General features: G+C 47.4%; 2 protein-coding genes across 3 annotated transcripts in view; both read right to left on the bottom strand.

Annotated features, from left to right (window-relative positions):
• The window catches only part of TBX15 (T-box transcription factor 15), a 115,678-nt gene extending 100,574 nt beyond the window's left edge, over nt 1–15,104 (bottom strand). The window contains exon 1 of the mRNA XM_064410357.1: nt 14,621–15,104. The gene's annotated coding sequence lies outside the window, so the exon portion shown is untranslated. The remainder of the gene's footprint in view (nt 1–14,620) is intronic.
• A 314-nt stretch (nt 15,105–15,418) lies between these two features.
• The window catches only part of WARS2 (tryptophanyl tRNA synthetase 2, mitochondrial), a 38,750-nt gene continuing 34,177 nt past the window's right edge, over nt 15,419–19,991 (bottom strand). Inside the window, exons 5-6 of one of the 2 annotated variants that reach the window (XM_064410359.1) lie at nt 18,625–18,743; nt 15,419–16,643 (exon numbers count right to left, since the gene is read on the bottom strand). In XM_064410359.1, the coding sequence (XP_064266429.1) occupies nt 16,195–16,643; nt 18,625–18,743 (568 nt within the window). In that variant the 3' untranslated portion in view covers nt 15,419–16,194. The remainder of the gene's footprint in view (nt 16,644–18,624; nt 18,744–19,991) is intronic. The other variant, XM_064410358.1, reaches the window with a different exon arrangement.

The following is a 19,991-nucleotide window of genomic DNA, read 5'->3' on the forward strand; positions in this document are numbered from 1 at the left end:
CCCTCGCCCCGGCTCCAGGCGCAGTTTTTAATAGCTCCTGAGCTCCTTGCACCGAGGTGCGCCTCTCTCCGTGGCATCGCGCCCCTCCGCCAGCCCCTGGCAAGGGGAGGCTCCCACCGCACGCTCAGTCAGCCCCTTGTGCACCGGCACACTTCTCCCTTGTGAACGAGCGGGGATGCAAGATTAGCTCTGAGCAGATGCTCCGGCAGCCAGGCTCGTCGGGAGAGAAAGCCCCGTCCTTCCCCGCCGCCTCATTCCTGCGCTCCCGGCGCTCGCCCGCTCCCGCCTCCCGGGCCTCCCCTCGCGGCCCGATGACCTCATCCCGGCATGTTTGCCATTACGCTTTGAGTTACCCAACCATTTTTTTAAAAAATTAAAAAATATAAATTGCTGCTTTGTGAGATCAAAGTAACGATTTCTGGTGCATCTGGAAACTGGAGAAAAAAATTGGAGCAGCAACAGTTGCACAACTTCAAAGTGTTTCTTAACAATGATTTTTCTTCTTCCTCTCCTCCCCGATCTTTCAAGCATCAGATAAAGACAATGGGCTCCATGGCTGTTTTCCAAAGAAATAACCTGCCTAAAGTGCCGCACAAAATCTCAAGTAGACAGGAAACACCTTACACGGCTTTATTCTTTCGATCAAATAGAAATAGTGGGAGACTCGTCTTTCTACGAGCCCAAATTCCGTCGCTTCTAAACGGCCTCTGCGGGCTGCGTTATAACGTGTAGGTAAACGAGTTTCAGGCGCGGGCTGCCACTAAGTCTTTATTCTTTTATAGAGGTTTCTAACAACGCAGCACATGCCCCGTATAACACAGCAGCCGAGTGTAACCCAATAACTCGCAGGGAAGGAGCAGAGGGCAGCGGCGAGGGAAGATTTCACCAGCAGACACCCTCTGGCTGACAGGGGATGTAGTGGACAGAGAGAAGCAGGTACCGGGAGCGGCAGAGAAATTATTATTCCGTTTATTAGTAGGACATGCGTGCCCCGGTACCCCAGTGATCGCGGATCCCAAGCAGGCAGGAGAGCGGGTGGGAAAACCACGCTCTCCTCCAGCCCTGCTCTCTGCCGAGGTCACTCTTTCGGGCTCGGTGGCCCTCAGTGCCAGCTCTTCAGTGTTTCCAAAGAGAAGCATCAGGATATTTCCCTACCCCACCCGTGTCCCTCAAGCCCCTGAGTCCCATGCACGGGGACGGTGCCCGCAGCGAAATGCTGAGGCCATAAAGGGCAAGGCCGCAGAGGCGGAGGCTCTAATGGCTTCGACCCTGCGCTCCTGACCCGGTGCCTCCCCCACACTTGCCCCTTTTGCCCCCTTAACTACTTCAGGACTGTGCCTTTGAACTTGGAGCAGAGAAGAAACCCCCTTTGGCAGGGCGGTTTCCTGCGAAAGGGAAAAAGCCGACTGCGACTCTTGCGTGTCAGGAGACGTATCTGGAGCCCCGGGAATAGAAAGCTTCGCCAAGTTTTTAAAGTTAATGGACAAGCATAAGACAGCAAAGCGGGAGAAGGAATAACCCAGAGAGCCGCAGAAGAGAAATCTCAGCTCTTTGTCGTCTGCTCGGAAAAGCAAGAGAAGCCAGGCGTCTCCCGTCCACCAGCAAAAAAGGCCGGGCTGGGTCGGCAGAAGCCAAAAAGCAGAGCACGGCAGGGGCAGGGGCTCTGGGCCTTTAGCTGCAGCTCTGCAGGCGATCCTGCCCCTCGCAGTGCCTGCTGCACCGCTCTGGGGCCGAGCGAGTCTCAGCTCCGCTTCGTGGCCGCGGCCTCGCCCTCCGGGCTGAGCGTGAGCCCCGCGGCCTCGCCCGCCGCCTGCCCTGCCCGGGGACCCCGGCCGAGGCCCCGCCGGCAGATGTGACACCTCGGGGTCACACCTTCCCCCTCCGCCCTGACACCGGGCACGCGGGCCGGCCTGTGCACTGTAGGCTTTACTGACCCGGTTTTATTGTAGCTGCATCTTCTCTGGTTTTCGCATCGGGTTTTTACTCTCTCTTTTGGTTTTTAAACTCGCGGCTCGGGCGGACGCCGTCTAGCCGGTGTTATGCGATTAATTCTCTTTGCGGCTGCAAAGATTTGCAGGCTCCCCATTCCCTCTTTAGGTTTCACGACTGATCCCCGGCGAATTGCTTTCCAGGTCTGCACGGCGCGGCTTAAAAGAGACGCTTCAAAGGCCGCCTTTTGGTTTTAACGTCGGCATTGGAAAACAAATTTAGCAAACATTTCCCTCTCCCCGAGAGACCGTCACGGCGCACAAGCCCCAAAACCTCGCTGGAGAGAAGACACCTCGGCGGCACCACACAAAACGTGAAAATCCGGTGTGTCACCAGCTCTTGGGAGCTTTACAGCACCGTCCCTTACGGTTTGCGGCCGCAAACCCGTGCGGAGCTGAAATAAGAGCTTGACTTCTTCAGTCTTCCTTGAAATAATCATTGTAGAGAGCTACAGAACAAACTTTTCGGGGTCGGGATCCCGATCTCCGCAGCTGCAGTTTCCGTCCTGCACTGTTTCCCGGCTAAACGCCGAGAGGCTCGTCCTTTCGGAGAGCACCTTTCCGTCAGCATATCGCCATATTCCAAAACATGTGTGTCTAGAAACAGAACTAGGTTGGCTGCATTTAACTCTTCTGGTCCTCTAACCCTGATCCCAGATTTAGAAATTGCTCATCTTCTGCTTACAATGGCAGATACAACAAAAAATAGGGGGAAACCCCATGGGGGAAATCGATTTCAGAAATTAGTTCATGTTTATTTCAGGAGAAAAATATCCCAAACAGCAAACCAATCAACAATAAACTGGTAACCTATTTCAAATATACCTGGGAGATCAATGTTATCTCTTTTCACATAATCGGAGTTGACACCTCATTTACACGCTGGCGCAGCTCGAAAGCTTTTTATGTGTGTGTTCGTGTATGTAGGTACAAGTATATGTTCTTCTGAGAAACCCTCTGAATTTTGAGTACTGTGATTGGGTTTTGGTTTGGTGACCTTAGGTGCTCAGAAGGGTGACGAGACTTTCATTGTCTAATTACTCAAAAAAGAACGAATTCGGGGGAGAGGGAGGGTTGAGGGCAAACTCACGCCAATCAAACTGGGCAGGACTGGACACATACTTGACAATCCGACTTGGGCTGCCTCTCCCAGAAAGGTCAACCTTAAAGGAAGATAGATGGACAGATAGCTGGACAGACTGTCAAGCAGGGACACGAACAGATTTTGCAAGTTAGAAAAGGAGTTTGGGATAGCCTGGAAAGGAGTGGCACAGTTCTGAGAGTTTGGATGGAAGTACACATCGCTTTTGCAGGCATTGCTTTGATCGAAACAAAACTGCACCTACACTTCACTGTCAAATTCAGAGGAAGAAGGAGAAAGCGGACTAAATTGTTCTTTCTCAGATGAAGATAAAGATCACACTCCAGACTGGACGGCCCGGCATCTCAGACACAGCAGAAAGCGGGGTCACAAGCAGGGGCTCATACTCACCCCCTCTGCCTTGCCAGCGGGTCCTGCGGACACCAGAGACAACACTTCTAGATGCCTTCAAACAGAAAGCAGGCACGGGCACGGCAGCCCAGCGCTTCCACACACACAGAGGACTCTCCCACACACACACACACACACACAGGGCGACACACTCGGTGTGAGAAGCAGGCGAGCCTCTGGGTGCAGGCTCCAAGCTGGGATAAGTTTCGGGAGCGGCGCGGGGAACCCAGGCAGCCCCGCTGCTTTCCAGGGGCCGGGAAAGAGGGAAGGTTGCAGGGACCCGGCGGCGCCAATTTGTGTCGGCCGTGGGGTTCCCAAAAACGCCTCCCCAGGCGGGGAGTCGCCGGCTCCAGCAGGGCTCCGAGGAGGCCGTACCTGGGGGTGGCTCCGGGCAGGCTGCCAGACAATTTCCCCCCTCGCTTGCCCTCTGCCTTCACCCCTGCAGGGTGCGCGCTGCACACCAGACCCACGCTCACAGCACCCCCGGCTCTGCAAGCATCCTCCCGTATAAGAGGTTCTACACATACCTTCATTCTAGATTTTTTCCCCTTTATATATATATTCCTTCCCCCCCCACATGATCTTAACTCTTACTCTTGATCAGTTTGCCCAGGGCATTTTTTATCTCTGTCTTAAGGATAGACATACTTCTTCGGAATCGCCTTTAACAGTGCATTTGCCTAGACTTAGCTTAATCTCTCTGCCCAAACATATCCCCCAAACCATCCTGTACCGTTTCAGTGCATTAGAATGTGCAAGGAGTCAAATATGTGTAAGTGCGCCTTTCCAGGCTGAAAGCTGCCCAGCTAGCAGGAATCAGGGGGGAAAAAACTAAACCATATGTGTACAATGCCACATTCTGCATTGCGCTATAAGATAAAGAGCTTTGCCGCATCAGTTCAATGGAAGTCATTAACAAGAAAGCCAGTGAAGATTATATCCGTATTTGGGAGGCGAATGCTCTTTCAGAAAATTTATTTGGGATACAATAACGCCAGGTGAGAGTTTGCGAGGCACTAGGAAAACCGGTGATGTATGAGCCTCAGTCGCCTCGAATAAAAGAGGTTGAAAAGATACTCGGAGGGGTTGATCCCCGGGACCTCGGGTGAAGACGGGAGCGGACACTCCCGGCTGGGGTGAGCACCGTGGGGGCCCCGAGACGCAGGAGTGATGCGCGACCCGCCCCCGGCACTGCCCCGGGCTTCAGCACCCGGAGCCTCCGACGAAAACGCGAGGGGATCGGCGGGGCTCGCCAGGCTTTGCCGAGACAAGAATGAAAATGAACAGCGGGATTTGTCTATGGCAGCCAACGCTGCACCCTTCACGGAACGGTGCCGGACGCTCCGGACTTCATTACTCGAAACGTGCCAACTCAGTCACTAATTGTTTCAATTATCTTTCCTCTCCTAATTTGGTTTTCGTTATGTGGAAATTGCTGCAATTTCCCCCGCGGAGTCGCTTGAAAAGAGCGAGCCCTGCAGCCCGCCACTGCTGCTGCCCCCGCCTGCCCCACGCACGGGGGGATGTCTCCGGGGAAATGTCTCCGGGGCATTTCCACGCGAACCTGGAGTTTTGCCTCCAGCTAATCCCAAAGTGCTCAAACTGCGGGCAGTAACACATGACGGGGTGCTCGGGAACTCGCGCTTATTCCCTGCCTCAGCGAAACACGCTCGCCTTGCCCGTAACAGGATGAGTGCGATCCCTGCCTTGCTTTAAGCCCCCCCCGAAAGCCCGTGGATGGACAGAGGCGTGTAACTCTGCCCACCCGCGGGCTTGGAGCCCACGGAGGACAGCAGATGCGAGGGGCTCCGGACTCGCCCCTCTCGTCCATCACCTCCCTTGCCTCGCCGGGGCTTGGAGACGGGCGGAGGCGATGCGATGCAGGGCCAACGCGAGCTTTAACACCGCGCTGAGAGTCTGAGAGAGGCTCAGGGCTGGGCTACACGGCCGGGGCGAGACGTGGCTTTCCAAAGCCCACGTCTCCGCTTTTGTTTCGGAGGTAGCCCCAGCAGAGGTAGCGGGGAACGAATAAAGGAAAGAAAAAAGGAAAATGTCGTGTATCGGGAATTCGTACTGCCTCAAAAGACGGCGAGCAGACGTTTCTATCTGCCGGTGCTTTCGTTCTGTCCTCTCTCCAGTTAGGAGCATCAGGTGTATTTTGCCCTGTCGTTCCTATTGCCGACTCTCGAAAACAAAACCATGAAAGTTTTCCGAGGCATCGATAGCACGCTTCTCCCTCTTTCTTTTCCCACGTTACGGAGGTGATGGCTCGGGCCACCCTCTGCTCGTCTCGTATTTTCCGCGTTAAGGGAAGCGGGGAGCGCTTAGTAAATAGCCCCCGATGAGCAGATCTGATCGTCCCTGCACAGTCCCCTCACGTATCCTTTTAAACCACTCGGCCACTGAAATAATCCCCAGTTTACGGCTCGCCTGAGGGGAAGTGCTGGGGAATTATCGCCGGCAAACGCACGGACCGAGTCAGCCTCCTTTTCCCTGCAGGGCTTCACTAACCCGAAAGTGGAGCAGGGACTGCTCCTGCTTCTGCTCTAAAATCTGTTTGAGGGAAAGAGCCCTCCGGGATGCAATATCAGGATAGCCTTCAGTGCGGAGGCTGCATTCCGTGCAGTAAGCAAGCACCGTTCCAGAGGGAGAGAGAGAGAGGCTAAGGGGCTCAGAAAGGCCCTTTGACGCGCCTCCTGCCTTTAACCTTTGGGAGGATGCGGTGAGTGCCCAGAGCCTTACGAGGGGACACAGCCCAGCCCCTGTGCAGAGCTGCGCAGTGTCGCGGCACAGGGCTCTTGCGATACTCCCGCAATACGGGCTGAGCCGGGTTCCCTTCCCGGGAGGACGGGTTTGAGTCGCCTTGAACCCGCGGAACTCGCAGTCCGCTCGCCCGTCCCGGTCAGGGCAGCTCCCGGCCCTGTGCCATGAGGAAGCAGGGCGCTGGGCGGGGCCGGGGAGCGCAGGACAGCGGGCTGGGATGGGGAGCAGCACAGCGGGCCGGGATGGGGAGCACACACAGCGGCCGGGAAGGGGAGCACACACAGCGGGCCGGGATGGGGAGCACACACAGCGGGCCGGGAAGGGGAGCAGCACAGCGGGCTGGGAAGGGGAGCACACACAGCGGGCCGGGATGGGGAGCACACACAGCGGGCCGGGATGGGGAGCACACACAGCGGGCTGGGATGGGGAGCACACACAGCGGGCCGGGATGGGGAGCAGCACAGCGGGCCGGGATGGGGAGCACACACAGCGGGCCGGGAAGGGGAGCACACACAGCGGGCTGGGATGGGGAGCACACAGAGCGGGCTGGGATGGGGAGCACACACAGCGGGCCGGGAAGGGGAGCAGCACAGCGGGCTGGGATGGGGAGCACACACAGCGGGCTGGGATGGGGAGCACACACAGCGGGCCGGGAAGGGGAGCACACACAGCGGGCCGGGATGGGGAGCACACACAGCGGCCGGGAAGGGGAGCACACACAGCGGCCGGGAAGGGGAGCACACACAGCGGGCCGGGATGGGGAGCACACACAGCGGGCCGGGAAGGGGAGCAGCACAGCGGGCTGGGAAGGGGAGCACACACAGCGGGCCGGGATGGGGAGCACACACAGCGGGCCGGGATGGGGAGCACACACAGCGGGCTGGGATGGGGAGCACACACAGCGGGCCGGGATGGGGAGCAGCACAGCGGGCCGGGATGGGGAGCACACACAGCGGGCCGGGAAGGGGAGCACACACAGCGGGCTGGGATGGGGAGCACACAGAGCGGGCTGGGATGGGGAGCACACACAGCGGGCCGGGAAGGGGAGCAGCACAGCGGGCTGGGATGGGGAGCACACACAGCGGGCTGGGATGGGGAGCACACACAGCGGGCCGGGAAGGGGAGCACACACAGCGGGCTGGGAAGGGGAGCACACACAGCGGCCGGGATGGGGAGCACACACAGCGGGCCGGGAAGGGGAGCACACACAGCGGGCCGGGATGGGGAGCACACACAGCGGGCCGGGAAGGGGAGCGCACACAGCGGGCCGGGATGGGGAGCGCACACAGCGGGCCGGGAAGGGGAGCACACACAGCGGGCCGGGATGGGGAGCACACACAGCGGGCCGGGAAGGGGAGCGGGGCTGGAGGCGCGCGTGGCCCCGCCCGCAGCGCCCCCGGCCCGCCGCTGCCCCCTGGCGCCCGTCGCCGCGCACTGCAGCCCCGCCCGCAGGGAGCCGCGGAACCCCGCGCTGGGAAAGCTGCTTCCCGAACACGGAATCCCGCTTGGGAAAGCTGCTTCCCGCACACGGAGTCCGCTCCATGTTCCCGCACACGAAGCCCGAGCAACGCTCCCCCACCGCCGCTTCACTCCTGCGGCATCTTTCCAGTTCTCTCCACTGGCCACTAAGTTTCGAGGTGGGGAGCAGCGAGAGGCCCGAAACAACAGTGTGCCATCCTCGAGATACGCACCAGCAGTGAGAGGGCCAAGAATGGAGGGATCAGCCCTCTAAAAAAAAACCAAATGCCAACCCAAACTGTTTACTATTCAGGAAATTTTGTAATTATTGTTTCCCCTCCCTGCAGTAGAATTACCTTTCTTTAGATATTAGATCCTTGGAGAGGCCCTTATGTTCACACTGCAAGGATGAGATAAAGGTTAAAGGACATTTTCAAGTATTTTGCAGCACAACAATGAGTATTAAGGTAGAAATCAACAGCATACAGATTTCTCCAAAGCACACAACTCAGGATACTTCCACTAAATGCACTATTTATTAGCCTGTACTGAACTGTCTGCCCTTTGGCACTTATCACTGTTTACTTGCACCACAAGCATCACCCAAAGAGCAATTCAGGAAAAAATACTTTAACGCAGTGCCCAGTGAGGGCATCTTGAATTAGAAGGCTCAAAATGCTTGGTAAATATTGGTTTAGCCTCCCAATATATGTGTAATGAAGTCTCCTATGCCTCATTTATAGTGAGGAAACTGAGGCAAAGCATCCTGCTCTCAGTTAAGCATCGGGCTCAAAAGCAAAAGAGAAATAAAAAGTAAAACATGTTTTTAGATTTTGTTTACTTAAGAGCAAAACTCTTTCTAGAGAAAGAAGTAAAAGAACAGAAAACTGCAAGGCAGACTACAAAGGCTCAAATCAGATTAAAAACAATACACCAAAATGGCCTTGACGATGCACATTTTGCTGCCTTCTATGCAGCTATAGCAAAACATTCAATAAAACCAATAGGGAATATTCAATAGTCTCTATTTATTAAATTCTCATCTGCAACTACACAACACCTATTATTTTTTTTTTAACTGAAGAAAGGCAAAACATCCTCCCCAAAACCTGGCAGCATCCATTAAATCTTCTCAGGCTACCCAGAGATCTTCCTCGACAAACCACTCTCAGCTACTGAAATATCCTCATAAGCCATAAAGACAACATTCCCACTCAAGCTAATCCACCTCCTCAAAGGCAAGCACAAAGTAGAGTGAAGCCCTTTGGGTCAGAACTTGGTTGGCTGGAAGAAGAAAAAAGTGGAGTTTCTACTCCTGCCAGTGTGCGATGCTGGCAAGCAAAGTGGATTAAAACAGCAGCAAAGCTCATCACTTCAATTTTGTTGCTATGCTACAGATATTTTAGAACTCTGAAGTTTATTTTAACAATATCTCTGTAGAAATTAGGCCCATTAGATATAACTTACCCAAAAAAGCACATTTCATCTTCAGGGGAGCCAGAACAACCCACATACAAACCAGCAACACATCTGAATTTGCAAAACCACAGAATGGGTCAGGTTGGCAGGGACCAGAGCAGGTCAACTCCTCAACCTCCCTGCTCAAGAAGGTTCATTTCAGAGCACATAGCAAGGGACTGTGTCCAGATGGTCCTGGAATACCTCCAGTGAGAGAGACTCTACAACATCTCTGGGCAATCTGTCCCAGTGTACCTGCACAGTAAACAAGTTCTTTCTTGTGTTCAGGTGGAACTTCCTGTGCATCCGTTTCTGTCTGTCGCCTCTTGTCCCAAGAAGAATGGTGTGACTGGATGCCTGGCTCCATCCTCTTGACAGCTCCCCTGCAGGTACTTACAGACATTGGTGAGGCCCCTCTCAGAGATCTCTTCTCAAGGCTGAACACGCTTTTCCTCACAAGATATTTGAGATCTTCGGAATCCCAGCACATCCTTGGGCCATTTTGGCAATTGTTATTAAACACCAAAATGATACTTTCCCAACAGGTCACACCAGTAATGTGGAACCTGCAGCACTCATGCAGTGCACACAGTAAATTAATGCACTTCACACCTTCCTTCTGGGGGTAAACTTAAACATGCTGGTAAACTTAAGGTAGGAGTGTTGCAGTTTGGATCAGTTGTCTCAGTGGTGACAGCAGTAATCCTCTCCCAGGCAGCAAGGCCCTTCCTCCTCGTGTGCCAATGATCATGCATGGCAAAGACAGCAGCTCTGAGACAGAAATGGGTTTAGTCATTCACATCCAGTGCTTTTACGCCCTGAATAGCCACACAATTTCAGCTTTGGGGATGTGCAAACAGACACACCACTAAGAGAAAATTAATGAGGACTATCTAAAAATAATGGGTGCCACACTGCCACTCGCAGTTTACATTTGGCCTTCAACCCTAAGGAGAAAATGTCTCTTTTTCCCATTCTTGCTGTAGGAACATCTGCCAGACAGGCCATGAAGGAGTAAGTGTGGGCAGAGCAAACCCCAACCCACTCATATTTATTTCTTGGCTTAAATACTCAAGAGGCACTTATTGAAATCTTTGTTATTCATTCAGCAAACAAAGAGAAGACTCTTCAAAAAAATTTGACAAGCTGTTTCCAGCCACAATAAAAAGTCAGTCTCACAACACTCAACACACAGGTTTTACTTTACTCAGAGAGAGATGTGGCTTAGGGGACAAAGCATGAAGGTAAACAGGGTGAAGTCAGAAACCACCTACACCAAAAACTCTGGATAATGCCATAAAGTAGCCTTGTTTTGATAAATTTCTTCTTATTTGGCTTAATGATTTCTTCTATAAATCCTGGGGCATGAGGAAAGAATTTTTCACCAGAGATAGTAGAGAACATACATCCAACACTTCAAACCAAAGTTCCATTAATTTTATCAGCATGTGACTATGATTTCACTTTGATGGATGACAATAAAGTCACGCCAAACTGAAATTGGAGGAATTGCAGAGTCATAGACACAACAGCACGTGGGACAAGTGACACTGTCCATGCAGCATCTTCTCTGTGCTTTGTGTTCCCACCTGAACTGTGAGCATCTGGGTTCAGAATGGTTTAGGACACAGGAGAGATGTGGCACTACCTTGCTCTGCCATAAGCTATTATTTCCCACCTGTGAGGGTTAATCCAGTAACCCCTCAAATTAGACTCATACTGTCTTTACATTATTGTACTGAGGAAGCAGATGGCTTACCTTATGCCACCACCACACTCAGCTGTGTGACTGCTCCTGTCAGCTCTACAAGTGAGGCTAAGACCATGCTATCACAGGCCTTATAAGCCAAGCTTTACAAGCATGCTGTTACTTCCAAACATTTAATAACTTTTAAGGATTTTTGTTCTGCAACTCCTGTCTTGACATTTCATCTTGCACACACAGCAAATGCAGCACATCTGGAACTGATTGAGCCTTCTGGTGTGGCACAGATTTGCTCTGCTCCCGTCTCACAGCCATGTTGGAATGCTGAGAGCACGACAGCACAACAGACGTTAAGCTCAGTGCTTAATTTTATGTCCACAGGCAGCACGGGCCCACTCCTGTAGTTGATAATCTCATCTTCAGCCTTGGTGTTCTGTGACAGCAATTTACAGCAGTGGCAGAACATCTTCCCAGGTGTTAAACTGTTTACTTTACCTGTGCAGGAGGTTGGCATTTGGTTTTATATAAAATAATTGTGACACCAAGGCTGCTGCCTACAAGTGAAATGATCAGTGAATCTTCCATTTCCATAATAATATGGTACTGTTGCAGGTAAAATGATTTCTTATTGACACACAATAAATACTCATGTGTCAAACCTTCCACAGTATGACCATTAGCACAAACAAGAGAGTGACAGAAAAGACAGTTAGAATCAGAGCAGAATCTTTTGTGATAATAAAGAGAATATTCCATTACTTCAGCTGTCATCTGGACAGGACTATGTGATAAATAGCTTAATTGGGAATTCAATATTTAATAAGTCTTCTTTCACAGCTGAGTGAGCAAAAAAAAAAAAATCTAAACCAAAACACCAAAGCTTTAAGCAGATAAATTAATGTCACATATGACTACAGTTTTGCTGAAACATTTTTTCCAAAACTGGCTGATGCTAACAGTAAGTCCCACTATGTAAGAGACTTTAGAAAAGATGACAGATGTCTGGGTCCCTCCAAGGCTTTTGACTACACAATACATTGACATTTTTCTTGCAACTACTGTCAAACTTACCTAGAAAGAATAAACAGATCAAATAATTAAAAGGAAATTAGACAGTCCAACACAGCAGAAAGAAGGGTTTTGTTTCCCAGTCAAGAACAGATAATATATTTCCTGAACAAAACCCCTTTTCCACTAGATTTCCTCCACCTGCTTGCTAGACTATTTGTCTGTGCAGCAGTCCATTAGTCATAAAAAAAAGGTAGGCAGCATCCAGGATCTTAAATGCAGAGATCAAAATGGTGAAAGATCCATCCCTTGTACTGAACGTAAATCTAACCAAGCTGGACTGCTGAAAGAACACACTTTCATCAGCAGTATTTACTGCTGCACTGTTGTCAGGATCATAATGGCCCTAACCAAGGATAAGAAAACATTTGCTTTGCTAACCTATGGTTCCCAAAACATTTAGATGCAGGTCAGTCCCCAAGGATCCCATTTCACTGTCTTTCCTTAGACTTTCAGCTCATTTTTAGGAATTCTCTAGCCTTTAATGGATGCAGCCATGATCCTGCAAAGGAGCTTTGTTTGAATTGGTTGTAGATAAACACACACTGAATCAGAACTACGCAGAAAGCCTTCTGGGGAATCTGAGAAGCCAAATCACAGTGTTTGAAAACTAAACATCATCTTTGAGAGTTACAATTACATTCCAGTATAATGTACAATATCCATGCACTCCAGCTATTTGAGGCAGGGATGTATGCTGGAGCAGGCCTAGAGTTAATTTATGGGGCCAATCATAATTTGGAATCTCTGCTGCAGAAAACATTGTTCCTGAATCTAAAATTCTCAGTAAACTCTCTTTGTACTCTGAAAGTACAGAGCTGAGACTCACTATGTGATATCATGACTTCCTAGGAACAACTAGCTGGAAAAACAAATGTCTCAAGTGTGTAAATGTTTTTGTTAGAGTTTTGCAAGTAATTCACTGTGGAGTTGACGTTTTATCTCTAAAGGTGAGTGAGTCTTACCAGGAGATGCTATGTCTGACACGTAAGGTAGTGGCTGGGATCTGCAGCAGACCAGGTGCACTAACATCCAGAAATGGCAAAAGAGGAGATTTTGAGTCTAAGGCACAAATTACCAATGCATTCTAAATAAAGGATCATTGTTTCTGCTTCCTTTTCTTCAGTGAACAACACAGCAAGGGGTAATGATACCTCTCCACATTTTGACTCTTTTTATTTCAATTAAGAAAGATATATTTGGACCTTTATCTCACTCTGTCCTGGAAGAACACCTTATAGTAACTTCCCCAATAACACAGGGCATGTCTCTACCACTCTGCAGCTGGGAGGAGGTGTGTGCTTCTGCAGAAACTTCCCACCAACAGCACTTCAGCTGACATCACAGAGAAGTCTTAGAGAACGTGATTTGGAAAAACGCAAACATGAAAATGTGTTTCAGGAGTGCACCTATTGTGTTGCAAACAAACGTTAAATCCCCAGCACTGGAGTTTGTGTGAAACAAATAGCTATGTGAAACAAATTTGTTTTGTGAAACAAATAACTATGAAACACAAAGCATCAAGTCCTCTCCAACAATTTTTCTCTAAACAGCTATCCCAACTCAACTGCACTCCTTAGTAAACATTGCCACAGAACCCTATATAGAATGGGTGTTTATAAGACATTCCCAAAGGAAAACAGGGAGGTAGAGGAGGAGAGAGTAGCCTGGAAACAACTAATTGCCTCAAACTCAGCTAAACGACCTGAGTGGTTTAAGATGGTTAACTTTGCAGAAAATCATGCTCTAAGAAAACTGAAATAGGCAACAGATACCTGCAAACATCTGCATTTGTTGTCTCCTCTCAAGGGATCCTAAAGATCATGGTTGTTAATGGAATTGGGATTATTTCACTGGGCAAACACATGTTATTTTGAGAATTCCTCCACAGGAGCAACTCAAATGAAAAGCTTAGTCAACAATCAGTAGGTTAATATACTCATTTTACACAAGTTTAACTTTTCTGAAGATGAAAAAACATGTATATTTCCTTACTTGAAGGAAACTGGTCAGGCAAGTAAGACTTGTTTAACTGATAGGGGAAAGGGAAGAAAAAAACCCCAATGCATTACTGAATTAAAAAGAGGCAAATTAGTGAATTTGGTTGAAACACAGATAAATATGTAATGCCCCACCTCAAAGAAAAGGCTCTTTTGAAGTTTCTTCCTGGTTTACGTATATGATTTTCTGAAAAAGAATCTAACAGTTTTGGAAAGATTGCTCAGAACACTTTAAGTAACAAACCAAAATCACCTGTTCCTGTTGACCCCTCCCATGAATGCTCCCATTTTCCTTCCACTCTAGAGAAGGTGTGTTGAATGGCAACTCTATATATTAAGTGATTTGAGTATCAGAAGTGCAAAGAGACCTTGAAACTCTGAGTTGTCTTTTGAATATATGCTTCTATCTTTGCTAGTGAAAAAGAGGTACAGGTAGAAACTAGTATTAAAGATTTTCAGTCTTCATGAGGACAGTGTTAGCTTCTCTCAAGGTACATACCGTGGCACCTTTGCAGAAATCCTTAATTTTTCATCTCAGTGCTCTAATGCAGGTGTTAAACACTGACAAAAGTTTTGTAAAACTATGTAAAGTATGTACACTTATAACATGTTCTTTCCTTATCCACTACAGCTTATTTAAAACCAGGGACAATTTTTGAATATACTTATTCTTTCCAGAGGACATTACCTTAGGCTTGTCTACACTGAGTTTGGTTCCAATCAGTCTGTCTCCATCCACTCTGCTTCTCTAGTCTTGACTAATTTTAGAAAATCTGTCATCATCAAGTTCTTGCATGGCAGTTCTCTTCTTCAGATCCCTAACAAGTAAATACAGGTCTCAGCACAGATCTGGAGATGCCCAGTCCTCAGCTTTATGTTTTGGAAAATTAAATATTTCTTTCTGAATCAACTCACTATAATTAACTAAATATTGCTTTTTAGAAAACCCCTAAACAACCAACCAACCAACTGCACTGTGTAGAACCCCCAACTCAGTCATGTAAGACTGCAATCCTTCATGACAAATGCCACAGGCACAGCGTGGTTATGAGCTGCCAGAGTACAGGATTAACTCAATTTACAGTACAGCAATTTCATACACAGCACCATGAAGTGTAACGACACAGCTAAATATGCTGGCACAGGATCAGCAGGGCTTTCATTACCTTTTAACATGTACTACTAGCCCTCTTCAGAACATGTTATCTCCTTTTGGCAATTCCCCTTTGCCACACATTCCCCAACAAGTGCCACAAGCCATGGGTCCAAGTCTGTGGATCTTGGGAGGCCCAAGTTCAGGGCAGGCTAACACTGCTCTCCCATCACTACACCTTCTCAAGGCTCAGTAGTGAAGAGTCCATGAAGATCTATTTAACTCTGTTCTGGCTCTGACCTTAGCACAATTTTATAAAGAAGTAATTTTGTAAACTTTACAGAAAGTTCCCTGATTCTCCGTCCAAGATTTTTTTGATTTAGGATTACATCTTCTCTTCTACACCTTTTTTAAAGCAGTCCTAGACTTGATGCTGAACTGAAAATCCCGGAGCTGCCTGTTAAACAGAACAGCAGTGAAACAGGAGCAGCTGAAGCACGTCATTTCTCACTGAAGTACCTTAGACCTGACCAGCAGGATGGCACAAATGGCAGAAGTGAAATTCACTTCACACAAATGACATAGATACAAAAATAATTCACACTGAATTTGAAGAAATTACAGGGAGAAGCAGTAAGTTCCCTCTTCATAATTCTGAGCATTTATTTTTAAGTCTCTGCTTTTATTCTGGTTATCCAAGAACATGTTCAGTCACCGTATCAAAGCTGAATAACCCCCAGCAGGATAAACTGTCCATCTGTAACAACAGCACATACATAGCTAAGTATGTTCTTGAGGGGATTACAAATCCTTCTGCTAGATTCTGATCACCTTAGCTACACTTCAGCTTCTTGCAGTGGTCAATGGAAAAATCCAAGAACTCACACAGGCAACCTTATAATCTGCTTTTGCACAGTTTCTTTGTGAATTGTGATTGCTTCTGTCCTCCCACTTTGACTAGCCAGACAAGCTTAATGCTGGTCCCACTGGAAATACCTGGCTTTATGCACATGGTTTAATGAAACCACCTTCAACCTTCTCCTTGGATCTTCCACGAAAAAATGCTCTTGTTTCAAACCAAAATTATTAATATTTAATAAATGATTTTGTTACAAATAACAAAATCTCTGTCCCATGATACAAAAGTCCTTGCAACTACTCAGCAGCTTCTATTGAAATCCCACCAATCTCCTTATTTCTTGATAGATAGGAGCAGCCAGTTCTTTGGCTTTCTCTGCTCCATCCTCTAAAACCTTTACCAGATGAGACTTGTCTTCCTGCAGCTTCTTGATTTCATTCCTGATAGGTGCAAATTTTTGGATAACCGACTCTGCCACCACCATTTTGTAGTGAGCAGTGTCGAGACCAGTGGCTTGGTGCAGCACCTCTTTGATGCTAAGCCCCGTTACTGCAGCGTGGATGGACACCAGGTTGGAGACGCCGGGGCGGGCGGCGGGCTCGTAGGTCACCTCCGAGGTGAAGTCAGTCACAGCTTTGCGAAATTTCAGCACGATCTCATCTGGGCTGTCTGCTATGTTAACAGTAGCTAACTTCTGTGGGTCTGACTTGGACATCTTCGCCGATGGATCTCTCAGGGATTTTATTTTCTTTGTTGTACCTTAAAAAAAAACAAGTTATGAGCATAATGGTTTCCTATAACAATTGCTAAGAACAATGTGCAGCTATATGATGAAGCTGTTCACCCTTGCTCAAAAATGAACTGTGAGCACAATCATATATGTTCTGTTTAGTCCTTGAATCCTTCCTGTCCTTCTAAGAAGCCACCTTTCTCCTCTCATAAAATGAATGAAGCCTGTTCCCTCTCTCCCATCCTCACTAAGTGGGAACTTCTGCTGGGGCTACTCCTAATATTTTATGTGGCTTACATTCTGATTTCCCCCCAGATTTCTCCCCCCTTCTTACTGCACCTTACTGAATGGCTTTGAGTAGTGGAGAAACCGGTTAACTCCACTGGTAAAAAAAAAAAAAAAATCCCATAAGAGTTAATCTCCTTATTTCAGGGAACTCTTCCACTCAAAATCTCTTGGAAATTCTCCCAAATCTCAGTAAAAACAGCTATTAAAATTCTCTAACTCAACACTGACCAGCTCTGTTAGACGTAAAGCACTGTTCAGATAAGAAACGTGTGGGTATTGTACAAACTGCTAAGATACATGCATGTACATGAAATAGATTAGTAGCATTAGGAGAATATTGCAAACTACTTTAACAGCATCAACCCACAATGCTTCAGTTTTTCACCAAGAAATATCATTAATGGACTACCTAAAATATCACTTATCTACAGAGTACTCATAGTTGTTTTTAGACACCTAATAGAGCCAATAAAATTACCTGCATACTGCTCATAGATGGCCTATGTACTCAGTGAAAGGATAAGGGTTCTTCCAGCATACAATTCAGATTGCCCCAGAAAGTGCTTTGTTCTGAAATCACCTTTTGGAAGAGTCTCTTCTGCAAATTTGAAAGAATCCAGGTAATTCAATTGTCTACAGCTAGTGAGTCTGAATAGGTCCCTAACTTTTCCATTCACCTAGGATATTTTGTTGGTTTGCATATACTTGTGAATTTAAGAAGGAATGCTTTTTGGGAGCAAAATGAAATATTTTTTTCCTTTTTTTTCCTTTTCAAACTGAGCTTTTTATTTAATGGTAAACAGTCTCACCTGCATCAGAGGCTACACTCAGCTCCTCCTTGTAGTGCTTGCTACTCCATTAGAACCTGCAGAGTTTGCAATCCCTAATATTCTCAAAACTCCACTCCAGGTCTAACACCATTTTTGTCACTGAGGCTTGAAAACTGAGAAAGGTTTATTACTGCCTGTCTTTTCTAAGGTGAGAGCTCCTTGCCCTTTTGGGGGCGAAGGTCTCTGCTGTGCATTCCTCTACATTACTTACAACAAAGATGCAACGCTTCATCCTTGCCCAATTCTTCACGTTTCTTAGCAAACATGCCATTTGTGCCATCTGACTCCTCCTCACCCCCCGGCCTATGACCTTATAGCTCAAAAATGGCTGAGAAGATTTTCCTTGTAAGTCTTCCTGAGACTAAGATCAAAACCCTAAAGTCTTAAGCTCTGTGACAGACACATATTGAAATACTCAAGCATATATTAAACACCCTTAAAAAGAGCTGGAGCACTGTACATATAAAGCAACAGGCTGTTCAGCATGCTTAAAGTAAACATCTCCCATTTGGACACTGAAGAATTCTGCTTGCTAGAGGTCTCTTGCCTTGTTGCTTACATCTCCTGAATGAGCAACATGGAACAGAGACCCTTCTCTTAAAAGGTCCAGTACCTGAAGAGCAAGGCTGACTGGCAGCAGTAGAGTGCATCTGGCCCCCTGGACTAGAATACCAGACGTCACGTACATTCCTCAACCATGGATTTCTAAAGCCTCATATCTATCTTGGGAGTTCATTTTCACAGCCTCTAGGCTCTTGCTGCCAGTTTTTAATTTTCCACTCCCTTAATATCAGTTTGCCCCCTTTTCTTCGTCCCTGAAACTATTTCCCAATATTTAAATCCGTCTTCAACTTCGAAGTGCAGTTAAGGAAAAAAAAAATAACCAACTCACTTAAAATGGCTTTGGGCACAGGAAAGAATTCCCCATATTTCTTGTTGAAATGTTGTGCTATATCTTGGGCTAGTTCCAGGTGCAGGACTTGATCTTCTCCAACAGGAACACGTGTTGACCTTTTAATAAAAGACAGATACAGGAAACTCAGCAAAGCTCTCTGGTTCTGCTGAAATGTTACTCAAGACTGTCACAGCTTCTGCCATGACGGAGGGCCAGAATGAGCCAAACACTCAGTCCCAGCTAGACATAGGTGCTGTGGGAACAAGATCCCAAACTGTACATATTCAAGGATGAGTCTGCTTTTTGTGCTGAACTGAAGCACATAACCAAGGGCAAAAATAGCCCTTTGTGAAGACAAATATGGCAAAGATACCTGCAAGAGCAACTCATTAAACTCAGCTCAAAGAAAGGTTTCTTTACTATCTCCTGCTGCCTCTTTAGAGATCAAAGAGCACAAGCTATAGTGTAAAAAAAAAAGTAAGAAAGATCTGCAAGGCATAAAGTGCAAGCAGCCTGTCATGCTTGTCTCAGGAAAACATATCTGTTGTTGAGGAGTTAGTACTGAGGATATATCAAGGGAAGGAAAGAAGAGAGTGTTTCTTTTTCATCACAATTGTATAAATCATGTGGTCCAGTGCCTCTATTGTCACAAGTGTTATTAGAGGATTAGAACTGTTGGATTCAAAAGATAATTTGATCTTCTGTATTGAACTCAATGGCTTGAATACACTTCTGGAAGGAAACACAATCTGCATCAGAGGACATGAGGAGGTGAAGAATCTGTTACTTCCCCTGGTGATTCTTTCCCACAGTTAATCATAGTTGCTAAAAATGTATGATTCTTTTAGATGAGGCAGACTTGAAATCTTGCCAGCTTTTGATTACTCTCCCATCCCCCAGCAGATTTTTTTTCTAAGGCTTATGGGGTATTCAGCTATGAATACTGGACATGTTCCAAAAATAAGGAAGATCACTATGCATCTTTTAAGTTCCCAGAAAATTTCAGATCAACATGGTACTCTTTCCTTCCGATTCTGAATTACTGGGCTGACATCCAGGAATCAATTTGTCCACCTTTATTCCCAACCAGTCAGTAAGGCAACCTAAAAACAGCTACAGTAGGAATCAATAGGAAATCACAGTGCCCTATAACTGAGAGAAAATCAGTTACCATAATCAATATACTTTAAGCAGGTCAAAAGAAATGCTTCCATATGCCAAAATGGTTCCATATTCACAAAGTTTGCCACTAAACAGAAAACATATTATTTCTATAAAAGTCTCTGCACGATACCTTGCCTTTTTCCTTGCTGTTTTTTTTTTTTTTTTAAATATTTCTATTCTGGTGCTATTTTTACTCCTTT

Source organism: Passer domesticus, chromosome 2 (assembly GCF_036417665.1).
Source record: "Passer domesticus isolate bPasDom1 chromosome 2, bPasDom1.hap1, whole genome shotgun sequence".
Taxonomy (NCBI): Eukaryota; Metazoa; Chordata; class Aves; order Passeriformes; family Passeridae; genus Passer; species Passer domesticus.